At 40.4% G+C, this 13,453-nt stretch overlaps 1 protein-coding gene across 1 annotated transcript in view; it reads right to left on the bottom strand.

The window, feature by feature from the left end:
• Nucleotides 1–13,250, bottom strand: part of KCNH4 (potassium voltage-gated channel subfamily H member 4) — a 54,410-nt gene extending 41,160 nt beyond the window's left edge. Inside the window, exons 1-4 of the mRNA XM_073572276.1 lie at nt 13,187–13,250; nt 6,574–6,807; nt 6,040–6,168; nt 5,805–5,932 (exon numbers count right to left, since the gene is read on the bottom strand). Coding sequence (XP_073428377.1) covers nt 5,805–5,932; nt 6,040–6,168; nt 6,574–6,807; nt 13,187–13,250 — 555 coding nt within the window. The remainder of the gene's footprint in view (nt 1–5,804; nt 5,933–6,039; nt 6,169–6,573; nt 6,808–13,186) is intronic.
• Nucleotides 13,251–13,453: the final 203 nt, after the last annotated feature.

Below are 13,453 nucleotides of genomic sequence, written 5' to 3'. Positions count from 1 at the left end.
ATACATCTGACTATTACAAAAGCACCAAATGTTTCGCTGCTGTACTCATACAAAACAGCCTTATCAAAGCCGACTGGTGGGACCAGATTAGAGAACAGAGGTTAATGGAGAGACTGATAGGATCTGCCGAAGGTTATTTAGCAAAGCAACATCTGTTAGCGAAAAATCCTATATCTGCCTGGCGCAGGGTGCCAGCTTCACTGCTTTCCTGTATTGGCATTCATGGGGTATCTAAGGATTTCATGTGTATTTGAAAAGTAGTAGGGACAGTTTAATGGGTGTTTTATTTTTAGTTCAATGCATGAATTTGGGGCTAAAAATCATTTTTACAATTGGGTTTCCTTAAAAATTTTGCACCATTTGGTTTTTACAATCCTTTTGTTCCCAGTACCTTCGACTTTGAATGGTCTGTGGCCATAAATCAGCTGCGAGAAGCTCAGGAAAGGGCTGATAAAAGAATTACAATCTACTCATCAGACTGTCATAGCAACTGACTGACGGATTCTAATAATAATAAATAATAATAATATTAATCTTTATATAGCGCCAACATATTCCACAGCGCTTTACAGATTCTCAGTTAACTCATTCTGCAGCTAGCTATACACATTATAACACTGAGGCAATAGAAGGCAAATTATGAGTGACATCCCCAAAAAATGTATAACCCCAATTACATGCATTAAACCGTTGGAACACCTCCTTTAACCCCTACGTGGCATCTGACGTACATGTACGGCGCAAGTCGGAAGTGGGTGTATAGAGCGGGCTCATAGGGTGAGCTTGCCCCATACCTGGCAGGTCATGGCTGGATATCACAGCGAGGACCTGCCTCTAACAAGGAGCCCTGAATTGTTAACCTGCTAAATGCCACTGTCAAACTGTGACAGCAACATTTAACACACACGGCATGTGGGTGCGACATTCCATGCACCCATCGGCGCACCCGTGACATTGCAGGTCTTTGATGGGATGCTATGACAGCTGGAGTCTGATGAAGACCCCCATGCTTGTCATTACAGAGCTCCGCTGAGACCTTGACTGTGGCTGGGCTCCAAAGGTAACCATGGTTTTCACTATATGCAGCCATGCTGTGGCATTCCTGTGTATATAGCACAAATGATCATACGATCACAGCTTCAAGTCCCCTCTAAGGACTAACAAAACAAGCGAAAAGTGAGAAAAAGTTTTAAAAAATATGAAAAAAATAAAGTTAAAAAAATATCAAATCACCCCATTTTGCCCCATTAAAAATAAAGATATTAAAAAAATACTTGTGCGGTATCACCACTTTCAGAAAAGTCTGATCTATTAAAATATAAAATATAAAGATATACCAACGGAAAAAAAATCAAGAACGCCAAAATTACAGGTTTTTTTTTGAGCCGTCACACAGGCCCTTTGACTGAAAAAAAATTATGGGTCTCAGAAAATGGCAACACAATGCAAACTTCAGATTTTTTTTTTTCACCGCTAGAATAATCAAAAAACTGGACGTTTGGTGTCGCCGTAATTGTACTGATAAGTAGAATCATACTGCAGGGTCATTTTTACCACAAAATATACATTGTAAAAACAATTCCCAAAAAACAATGTCAGAATTTTTTTTCACAATTTCTTACCGCTTTTTTTCCCCTGTTTTCCAGTACACTGCGTGGTAAAATGAACGGTTTCAAATGGGATATAGTCATTAGTGAGGACCGCAGGGTTCTGGGCTAGGACCGATTCTTATTACCGTAACCTCTTTATTAATGACCTTTTGGATGGGATTGAGAGTAAAGTATCAGTCTTTGCTGACAACACCAAACTATATAGGATACTGAACTCTGACGTTGACATTACAATATTTTGAATCGATTTGCATAAGATGTATGACTGGTCAAACTCTTGGCAAATGAGGTTTAATGTAGATAAATGTGGAGTAATGTGTAAGGGGGTGAAGCATAAGAAGAACCAGAAAGGGGTTTCCTCCTCTGCTCCATGGCCGGAACCATATAGCTGCGCAGTAGGGTTGCCAGGAGGAAGACTTTTGGACCTGGACCGACTGCATCATGGGCCTGTCAGTAGCAGTGGGGAAGAGGAAGTTGTGCTGGACAGGAAGGGGTGCAGGCAGAGGGCGCGAAGACAGAGCGCGCTCAGGGCAGAGCAGCTTGTGCAGGAGACAGAACAGGAGAGCACTCCCAGCCAGAAACATAAGACAGGAGGACGTGACATACATACTGCTGCCTGTGAGCACGGTGAAGCGAAGTCCTCACTGATTAGGGGAAGACGTCCTCCTGACCGTGCAGAGACGGAGACCCGCGCGTGCAGCCACGGTGCCAGCGGTGACAGGTCAGAGCCCCTGATTCCAGCAGAGAGACTTAACAAAAGACTGAGTATTGTTCCAGCAGAGAGGCATAACAAGAGACTGAGCATCGTTTCGGTGGAGAGACTGTTAGTTTGAAAGCAGAGACTCAGAGCAGGGGAGACCCAGTCAGACCCAGTGTCCCCCTGCCTTCCACCTTAACCCTGGAGATCCCGGTTACCATCTAACAGAGACTACAGCGTTTAAAGAGACTACAGAGACTACAAGTGCTGCTGCTGACGGCGCCGACTTTGGAGAAGACGACCCTTCAAGCAAGATTTCTTCAGACTGACAAGTTTCACGAATACCCGTTAATTACCACTATCTTCCTTGACTGTTTGATAACTTTGCCTAGTTTTCATAAACCGTTATTTCATCATTCTTTTGCCAGTTTAACCCCCACTGCTTCCTACCTGCGAGGAGGTTTAGACCCTTGTAAATAAACCCTTTAACTTTTGGTCTGTCTCTGTTCCGTGGTGACATACTGTGGTTATTACAAATGTACCTAGGACGGAGTAATCCCATCACTGCATATACATTAAATGGTAGTGTGCTCACGAATACAGAACAGGAGAAGGACTTGGGTATTCTGGTTACAGGTAAGCTGAGTAACAGTACTCAATGTCAAGCAGAAGCTGCAAAAGCAAACAAGAAAACAAGATTTTAGGATGTATAAAAAGATAAAATCCCGCGATCCCAACGTATTATTACCTTTTTATAAATCACTGGTGAGGCCACATCTAGAATATTGGATCCAGTTTTGGGCCCCACATTTTAAAAAGGATATTCAGAAATTAGAGTCAGTTCAAAGGCGGGCAACTAGATTATTACAAGGGATGGAAGGCCTCTCATATGGTGAGAGGTTGGAAAAGTTGGGCTTGTTTAGTTTAAAAAAAATGCCTCAGATGAGATCTCATTTACATGTGTAATAGTTACAAAGGACTGGTACATGACTTTTACCTTCCAAAGACCACTCTGAGGATCAGGGAGCATTCATTTCGGGTGGAGGAAAGACAATTTCAGCAACTAAATATGAAAGGGTTCTTTACAGTTAGAGCAGTCTGATTGTGGAATGCCGACCACAAATGGTGGTAATGGCAGACACTATGACAGCTTTTTTAAAAGCTGATTATACATAATTTAGTGACAAAACGTACAATTGGTAGAGAAAGGTTCTTCTTGATGGACCTAGGTCCTATGTAACTATGTAAAAAACTAAAGGTATTTAAAAAGATTGTGTCATCAGAAAAATGACCTATTGTTTAAATCAGGTTTTTGCACTAAATATATTTTTAAAACAATGTTTTCAATGTTTTTCTACCTATATCACAATCTATATTAAAAATAAATAAATAATCTTGTAATTCTAACACTGGTCACTAAGGGTTTTCTAGATTCTAACTTCTTGTTTCAAGAAATCCACATGGACATTATAGGGGTTGTCCACTACTTGGACAATCTGTTCTCAATTGTATGTTTACCCCCAGTAAAATAATAACACACTTACTGTACATCCAGTGCCAGCGCAGTTCCTGCGGTGTCGGGTCTGTCTCTCCAGAGGCTCGCATGTTATTGTTACGTCATGCGATCCCTGTAACCAATCAGCGCTGGCTTCGTTCTCCCTCCCTTCGGGCATATCACATACATATACATACAGCCAGCACTGATTGCTCAGAGGGATTGCATGACAAATAATAACACACAAGCCCCGGAGAGACAATGCAGAGTAGTGGACAACCCCTTTAATCACTATGAACAGACTATTACCTTATCTGTTGTAGTGGGAAAAATGCAAGAATACAATTTTTTTTAAAATAAAGATCATGATATGAAAAAATTGCCAAAAAATACATACTTTTAACACCAAATTGCAAACAATAGATAATTTTTTGAAAACACATTGACTTTAATGGCTCATACCCATCACCGTTAAAAAAAGGTCCGATTTCGGTGCAGGAAAGTGGGACCAGTGTCATGCATGTTGTCTTACAACCCTAAACGCTATTCAAAACTTTCAATTCCTTCCTTTGTTCCCCAGCACCTCCTCCCTCTCCTCTCCTTTCAGCTGAAGACTTTGCCTCATTCTTCAAGTAGAAGACTGATAACATCAGAGAAAGCTTTGGCCTACAGCCACACAGCTCCTGCTCAAAACTACTCAGCCCTCCTCCTCCAAAACCAGCTTCTCCACCATTACAGAAGATCACCTTTTCTCTTTACTCTCCAAATAACATCTCACCACCTGTAATCTTGACCCGATCCCGTCCCACCTCATCACAAACCTCACCACAGTCTTCATCCCAACCCTTATCCATCTCTTCAACCTATCACTAACAACTGGTATATTTCCCTCATGCTTCAAACATGCCTCAAAACATCCTCAAAAACCCCTCCCTTGACCCATGCTCTTTGTCTAGCTATCGCCCCATTTTTTATTGGATTGTACTCTTCCATTTTTCTGGTAGATGAGTATGAGTCCTAAGAACTTCACTGACAGACAAGAGATATCCTTACAAAGTGCATAACAGATTCTGAGGGAGGGTCTCTCAGCTCCCTTTATTCATACAGTAATAAACTGGGGGAATACAATAGAGTGTAATACGATGTGGTTGCAATCGTAATATAGAAAACATCTTGCACAGTGGAAGACTATATATTTTTGAACATTGAGATTTTCTTCAGCCCTTTCCTAGTACAAGTACTGCATGTACACCAAAGAGCACACTGTAAATTGAGAGTAGGGTCTAGCACTGCCATGAAACGGTGCTTACATGCCTTGTCTGAATGTTCTCCTCTGTCCTAAAAAGACTATATATAGATATAGTGATAAGCTGCAGGTAAATAGTGGTTAACCCATGTCTGACTAACTTTCTCGAGCAGCGGCTACAGGGAGAAAATAAAGTTTTATTCTACCTGCAGTCGCTTGCTTCCAGTCATCTGGACAGTTCAGAGAACTATATCAATCACCGCTCACTATATAGTTATCACTCCCCTGTTGTCCAGTATAAGTGTGCAGAGCTGCCTGCCAATCAAAATGATTACAGTGTAGTGAGCGGTGACAGCAAAAGCTCCCTTCACCACCCCGATGACGTGAAGCGAACGGCTATAAGAATAAAACTTCATTTTCTCACCATGGCTCCAGTAAGGCAGCCAGACATAATTTAAATGCTATTTCCTGCAAATTTCCACTATATCTGCGGGTAAATAGTATTTCTGGAAGTGGCAGGTTCATTTAAAATGAGCAACAGGCAGGCTCCCATCCATGTGGCCATACATTCTGTTATATGCACATGGTGGCAAGAACACTAGTACAACAGTTTTAGAGTTGTCATTGTTCCATCTCAGGTCATCGTTATCTATGCTCCACATAATATGTGTAAGAACTATGCAGTTATAAATATCTAGATTTAATACCTTTTATTTATTTGAAAAACTTTACTTGATATTTGAGCTTTGTACTTACACTGTTAAGTTTTATGTCACTTTTGTTTCGGCCGGTGACTTGACCTGTTAAGTGGCAAAGCATGGTTCGGCTCTGCCTTCTTGCTGCGCTGAAATGTGAAGCACCAGGACGACGGTTCTTTTGTTTGTCTATCAAAAAAGGCAAAAACTACGTTTAGTTTGTACGGAGGTCGAGGTTTGCTACATTGCACCTACAATTTTTTTTTTCACCTTTTAGCTTCAGTTGCTATGCTTACCATCCTTCTTATCATGTGGGGCCCTCATTCTATGCTCTGTGACATCCTTGAATGAAAAAAGAAATAGTACCACCTCGCCTTTTTCATTTTTGATGGGCACAATATCCAAGAGACACCAGAAGAGATCTCCTGTTTACATAGAAGATACAATTGAGGAACTGAAAATGTTGCACACAAGCATGAATATATCATCGCTTGTGATTAGAGTTGATGTGAATTGATTCAAAGGACCTGGACCATTGGCCACATCAGTAATCTCTGAACGCTCGATGCGAGCCGTGAGAACCGCCTCTTACCTGAAGTCATCTGTGGCTCTTCTTTTGATTAGTAAGCCTGGTGTGAAGTCATTGTTGTTGCATGAATCACATACCACATCACGCCAGGCCGGCTAATCAAGAGAGGATCTGCGGATGATATCAGGTAAGAGCCGTTCTCCCGTCCAGAGGACAGAGATCACGGACATGACCAATAGATTGGGTCATGTGAATCGATTCTTACCAACACATAGAATAAGTGGAGAAATTATGAACTCACCATCTTTTTTGTAGAAGCAGACCTCAGCCTGGTACTCCTGCTTCTCATCCAGAGCAGTTTCAATACCCTGAAGGACAGTCTCACTAGTCTCCACCCCATAAAGGAAACGGCAGCAGCAGTTCTTTTGCATGACCTCTGTGCGACCAAAACCAGTGAGATCACAGAAGCCATCGGAGCAGTAGACAATAGGGAAACCATGTTGGACCTGACCATTGGCCAGTAGAAAATTGCTGTCTGTAAAAGATAGTAAGAGATAAACCTAGTGAATTGATATGTAAAGAAAACCTTATGAAGTTTTAGTAATATGATTGTTGGAAGCAAGAGTAAACCAGTCACACAAGAGACAACCAAATTCAATGATTGTCTTTTGACCTTGAGTCCATCAAGATTTTGGACTAGTAAGTGCCGATGAGCACAAAACAAAAACAATCTGTCCTTAAATGTTGATTTCTCAATCACCTCTGGAAAGTGTAACATGAGAATCGTACCACTGGAGATCTCTGGGTTCTATTTTCATGACACAACTGGATACTGGATACAAAACTGAAATTGCCATACAAAGTGCTAAGAATATTATAGAGCAACACCATTGGAGCTGTAAAATGTGTTGTCTAGAGTGGTGAAACATGTTTTTTACACCGGACATCTGACTGTGACTTTAATTGACTGGTCTGGGCCCACTAACCTAGTGAAGAAAATCAATGACACATCATACAATGATATTTTAGAGAATTGTTTGTTTCCAACTTTGTTGAAGACTTGATGTTTCAAAATATACCCAAGTCTGGTCTAGCAGCAAAGGATGTTCCAAGTACATTTTAAATTTATGGGGAATTTATTGAGTCTAGTACATTATGCTGTTTTGACGTTACCTGAAGTACAAAGTGCCAATTTAATTAAGAGGTGCATGCCTTTAAATAAATTTGGCATATCTTAGATGTTCCATGTATCATAAATCATATAAAATCATAGATTTGAGCTACAATTTGCTTCAATTTCTGGCATAAAGTATAGCAAATTTTTCACAGTAACCTGCCCCCTTTACTCACCATTTTTCAAAAGTGACAAGAGTACAAAATTTACAAACAAATATAATGAGCGACAAACCAAATTCGGTCCCTTTGCTGTGCCAGAGAAATGGCGTAAATCATTTAACAGATAACTACTTATGGTTTTCAGCTGTTTAAAGCAAAAAAGAGACCACGAGGGTGTGAAGAATGCACTATACAGCACCAGAGATGCCCTGACAAAAGTAATTACCATACAAATATAATAGAAAAGCGATATTATTCATAAAGTACATAAAGGACAACACAGCAATTAATATGCACTAAAGTGCTCAGTAACACAGGGGTCAGCACCTTAACACGCACAAAGCCCAGCCCCTTCCCTTCCCTCTACTAATATTCAAGATGTATGTGATGGGTTCATCCCCACTTCTGCCTTTTTTATTTTCAGCTGTTATTTTTCAACTGTTGTTGTTGCCATAAGACATTCTTTGTATGTGGCAATAATTTCAGCACTCAGGTGTACTATGTTCTCAGTTTTTGTGTGTCAGAGGTTCTTTGGTCCTATATGTTACTAAAGAAAAGGGATGGGGCTGAGATTTGCTTGTATTATGGTACTGAGTTGATACATTTGTTAGAGCACTTTTTGTTCATTTCATTTATTTGTATTTTGTTGTTCTTTCTGTGCTTTATAAGTAATATTATTTTATATTTTTATGCTTATTTGTGGATTTGTTTAGGCTTTGGTGTTGCATAATGCTTTAGTCACATGCCTTCTGATTTCTTTTACCCTTTAAACTCTTCCTGACATGGACAATTTCCGTTTTTGCATTTTCATTTTTTCCTCCCTAACCAGTGCCATAATTTTTTTATTTTTCTGTCGACATAGAAAGAAATTCCAAGTGCGAGGAAATTGTGAAAGACACACCATTCTGATACTGCTTTTTGAGAATTGTTTTTAACATTTACATTTTGTGGTAAAAATGACCTTGTAGTATGATTCTGCTCATCAGAACGGTTACGGTGATACCAAACATGTCAAGCTTGTTTTATTATTTTAGAGTTTAAAAAAAATCATCAGAAGTTTTTAAAAATTTTTTTGCAATTGTGTCTCCATTTTCCGAGACCCATAACGTTTTAATTTTTTTTGGTCAATGGAGCTCTGCAACAGCTTATTTTTTGCTTTGTGCCACCTGTGATTTCTAGAGACAGGTCCTATTACCTGCTGGGCTCACTCCATACACCTGCTTCCAACTTGCGCCATACATGTACTGTCAATGTCAGTTTCTCATGTGTGCAATGATTTACTCTCATATATATTATACGCACTTGTGCGCCTTGCCATGCAATCAATGAAGTTACTAACCCCTTAGGGTCCCATTTCACATAGCGACGTACCAGCGATCCCGACAGCGATACAACCTGGTAAGGATCGCTGGTGCATCGCTAAATGGTCGCTAGTAAGCTGCCAAATAGGCAGATCTCTTCAGCGACGCAGCAACGATCCGGCGATCCGTATAACGACCTTGGCGGTCGTTGGTACCTTGTCACACAGCAGCTATTCTGAATAATTCCTGCCTGCGTCCCTGAGACGCTCGTCGGCATCAAACACAGCGATGCGATGAAAAAATGGCCCAGGACATTCGAGCATGATCAGCGATATCCAGCGGGGGGCCAGTCGCCGCTGCGCGTCACATGTAGCAAGATCGCGGCGAGGTCGCTGTTGCGTCACAAAATCAGTGACGCTTTAGCGATCTCGCTAGCAATCTCGTTATGTGAGATGGGGGCTTTACTGACAAAGCCAAATTTAATCTTAATGACTCTGGAAGGCTTTAAAGTATCCCACTGATTCTGAGAATGTTTTTTCATGACACATTGTAGTATTTTATGTTAGTGGGAAAATTAGGTCAATATGTTTTGCATTTATTTGGAAAAATATCAGAATTTTGATGAAAATTTAGTAAAATTTGCAAATTTGAAACTTTCAATCTTTATATCCTTTAACCAGTTAGTCATGCTGTACAAAACAATTAATAAATAACATTTCCCATATGTCTACTTTAAATCTGCATCATTTTTAACACATATTTTATTTTATTTTATTACTGTGTTAGAACGATTGAAAGTTTAGTACCAATTTCTAATTTTTTCAAGAAATTTACCAAGCCTGTTTCTGTCATGAAATTTTTTAACCTTTCGGGCGCTACACAGGAATAATAACAAAAATGAATAAAAAAAAAAATCATAATTTTTACTTTAAAATGTTGCTTTAGCCCCAATTTTTTCCACTTTTACAAGGAATAGCTCAAGAAAATGTGCCCCACGTGTGGTCAGAAACCTCTGGTTGGACAAACGGCCTGGCTCGGAAGGGAAGGAGTACTATTTGAATTTTGGAACAAAAATTTGTCTGAAATAGACTGCGAGCACCAGGCGCACTCGGGCAAGTGCCTGGGCCCTAAGCAGGCGGGGGGCCCACTTGCCGTTGAGGACATCGACATGCTATGGGGGGCCCTGTGCCAGCGCCCGCAAATGGCCCCCTCCCCCCACTTGGTCAAGATCCTGGTACTTGCAATACTTACCTCTCCCATTTCCTCCGCTGCGGTGTCTTTCCTCATCTCCTGACTGTGACGTTTCAGGTCAGACGGCACGATGACATGACATGACTAGTGTGTGTCCTCTGCCTGAACAGTCACAGTGCAGAGAGCCAGAAGATAGTGATGCTGAGGAGTCTGGAGCAGAGCAGCAGCCAGCAAGGAGAGGTAAGTATTTTATTTTTTTTATATTTTTTAATGTTTGGAGCATTAAATGAGGCCCAGCATATACTGCAGCATTATATGGGGCCCATCATATACTGGAGCATCATATTGAGTACTGGAGCATTATATGGGGCCCATCAAATACTGGAGCATTATATGGGGCCAATCATATACTGGAGCATTATATGGAGCTCATCATATACTAAAGCATTAAATGGGGCCCATCATACACTGGAGCATTATATGTGGTCCTTTGAATACTGGAGCATTATATGGGGCCAATCATATACTGGAGCATTATATGGGGCCCACAATATACTGGAGCAATATATGGGGTCCCTCATATACTGCAGCATTATATGGGGCCCATCAAATACTGGTGCATTATATGGGGCCCAGAATATACTGGAGCATTATATGGGGTGCAGCATATACTGTAGAATTTTATAGGGCTCATCATATATTGGAGCATTATATGGGACCCATCAAATATTAGAGCATTATATGGGACCAATCATATACTGGAGCATTACATGGGGTCCATCATATACTGGAGCATTATATGGGGCCCAGCATATACTGGAGCATTTTATGGGGCCCAGCATATACTGGAATATTATAAAGGTCCCATCATATACTGGTGCATTTTATTGGCCCAGCATATACCGCAGCATTATATGGGGCACATCACATACTGGAGCATTATATGGGCCCAGCATACACTGGAGCATTATATGGAGCCCAGCATACATTGGAGCATTATATGGGGCACAGCATATACTGGAACATTATATGGGGCACATCATATACTGTATGGAGCATTTTATTGGGCCCATTATGTATGGAACAATATATGGAGCTCATTATTCTGTATGGAGCAATATATGGGGCTCATTTCTGCATTGGGCAATACATGGGGCTCATACTGAATGGAGCAATATACAGTGCTTCTCACTAAATTAGTATATCATCAACAAGTTAATTTATTTCAGTTCTTCAATACAAAAACTGAAACTCATATTATATAGAAAAATATCCAACACGACTTACCCCCCTTGGATGAAGTGAAGGCGAAACGCGCCTTATAAGGTTGTATAATTTCAATATGCACTTTGCTCTTTATTGATCTCAGGCTGATTTGACTTGGCGGCACCACTTAGATGTGACAGTTGGTTGTGCATATATAGGGAATTGCAGCATTATGCTGTTTAGGTTAGACTCTGTACTTAGGACTAAGAATAACATATGTGTACTTTGAAGCACTAATAAGCTGTGATGGTCTTTTTGGTTATTGGATACTATATTATGCCTACCTTAATGTACAAATATCATCTCTTATCATCTGTGTGGTGCCGTGACCATTGGGTCATTTTCTGTGAAATACTCTCCATTTTGGCCTCATTGGCGTACATGTGTGTAGACTACTGAGTATCTCACTTTATATATGCGGTGCCTGTATGACACTCAGTGGAGCAGGTGTGAAAACCTTTTTCAGTGATTTACTGCACGCTCCCCCCTGTGATGTTTGTCTGTCATGAGGTGATACATACATTACCTTATTGGGTGTTATTAGACACGTATCTCCTGAAGCACATTTTTTTTAGTGTTTTTATGTGTTCATTATTGTGATTTAATAAAGGCAATTGATTTTATGGCATAACTTCTTTCTGTCGTGTTGGATATTTTTCATTATGACGTGCCATTGATGTAGGCCAAATCTTTTTGGATTTATTGCTCATATTATATAGAGTCATTACAAACAGAATTATCTATTTCAATTGTTTATTTCTGTTAATGTTGATGATTATGTCTTACAGACAATGAAAACCCAAAAGTCATTATCTCAGTAAATTAGAATATTTTAAAACATCAGCTTGAAAAATGATTTTAAAATCAAAAATGTTGACCTACTGAAATGTATGTTCAGTAATTGCACTCAATACTTGGTCGGGGCACCTTTTGCATCAATTACTGCATCAATGTGGAGTGGCATGGAGGCGAGCAGCCTGTAGCACTGCTGAAGATTTATGAGCCCAGGTTGCTTTGCTAGCAGCCTTCAGCTCGTCTGAATTGTTGGGTTTGGTGTCTCTCATCTTCCTCTTGACAATACCCCATAGATTCTCTGTGGGGTTAAGGTCAGGCAAATTTGCTGGCCAATCAAGCACAGAGATGCTGTTGTTTTTAAACCAGGTATTGGTACTTTTAGCAGTGCGGACAGGTGCCAAGTCCTGCCGGAGAATGAAATTTCCATCTCCAAAAAGCTTGTCAGCAGAGAGAAGCATGAATGCAGTGATGACTTTGGTCTTGATAAAACACAGGGGACCTACACCAGCAGATGACATGGTTCCCCAAACCATCTCTGATTGTGGATACTTCACACTAGACCTTAAGTAGCTTGGATTGTGTGCCTCTCCACTCTTCCTCCAGACTCTGAGACCTTGATTTCCAAATGAAATGCAAAATTTACTTTCATCTGAAAGCAACACCTTGGACCACTGAGCAACAGTCCAGTCCTTTTTCTCGTTGGCCCAGGTAAGATGCTTCTGGCGTTGTCTATTGGTCATGAGTAGCTTAACACAAGAAATGCGACACTTGTAGCCCATGTCCTGGATACGTCTGTGTGTGGTGACTCTGGAAGCAATGGGTCCAGCAGCAGTCCACTCCTTGTGAATATCCCCAAATTTTTGAATGGCCTTTTCTTAACAATTTTTTCAAGGCTGCGGTTATCCTGGTTGCTTGTGCACCTTTTTCTACCACACTTTTTCCTTCCTCTCAGCTTTCCATTAATATGCTTGGATACAAAACTCTGTGAACAGCCAGCTTCTTTAGCAATGACTTTTTGTGGCTTACCCTCCTTGTGAAGTGTGTCAGTAACTGCCTTCTGGACCCCTGTCAAGTCAGCAGTCTTGCCCATGTTTGTGGAGCCTACTGAAACAGACTAAGGGACCTTTTTAAATGCGTGTTTGTTTTTTTTAAAAAATTATTCTAATTTACTGATATTAATGACTTTTGGGCTGTAAGCCATAATCATCAACATTAACAGAAATAAACACTTGAAATACATCACTTTGTTTGTAATGACACTATATAATATATGAGTTTCACTTTTTGTATTGA

This window comes from Dendrobates tinctorius, unplaced genomic scaffold, assembly GCF_039654945.1.
Source record: "Dendrobates tinctorius isolate UK_male_01 unplaced genomic scaffold, ASM3965494v1 ptg000032l, whole genome shotgun sequence".
NCBI lineage: Eukaryota > Metazoa > Chordata > Amphibia > Anura > Dendrobatidae > Dendrobates > Dendrobates tinctorius.
The sequence above is the reverse complement of the archived record's forward strand: the minus strand, read 5'-3'. Positions and strand labels throughout refer to the sequence as shown.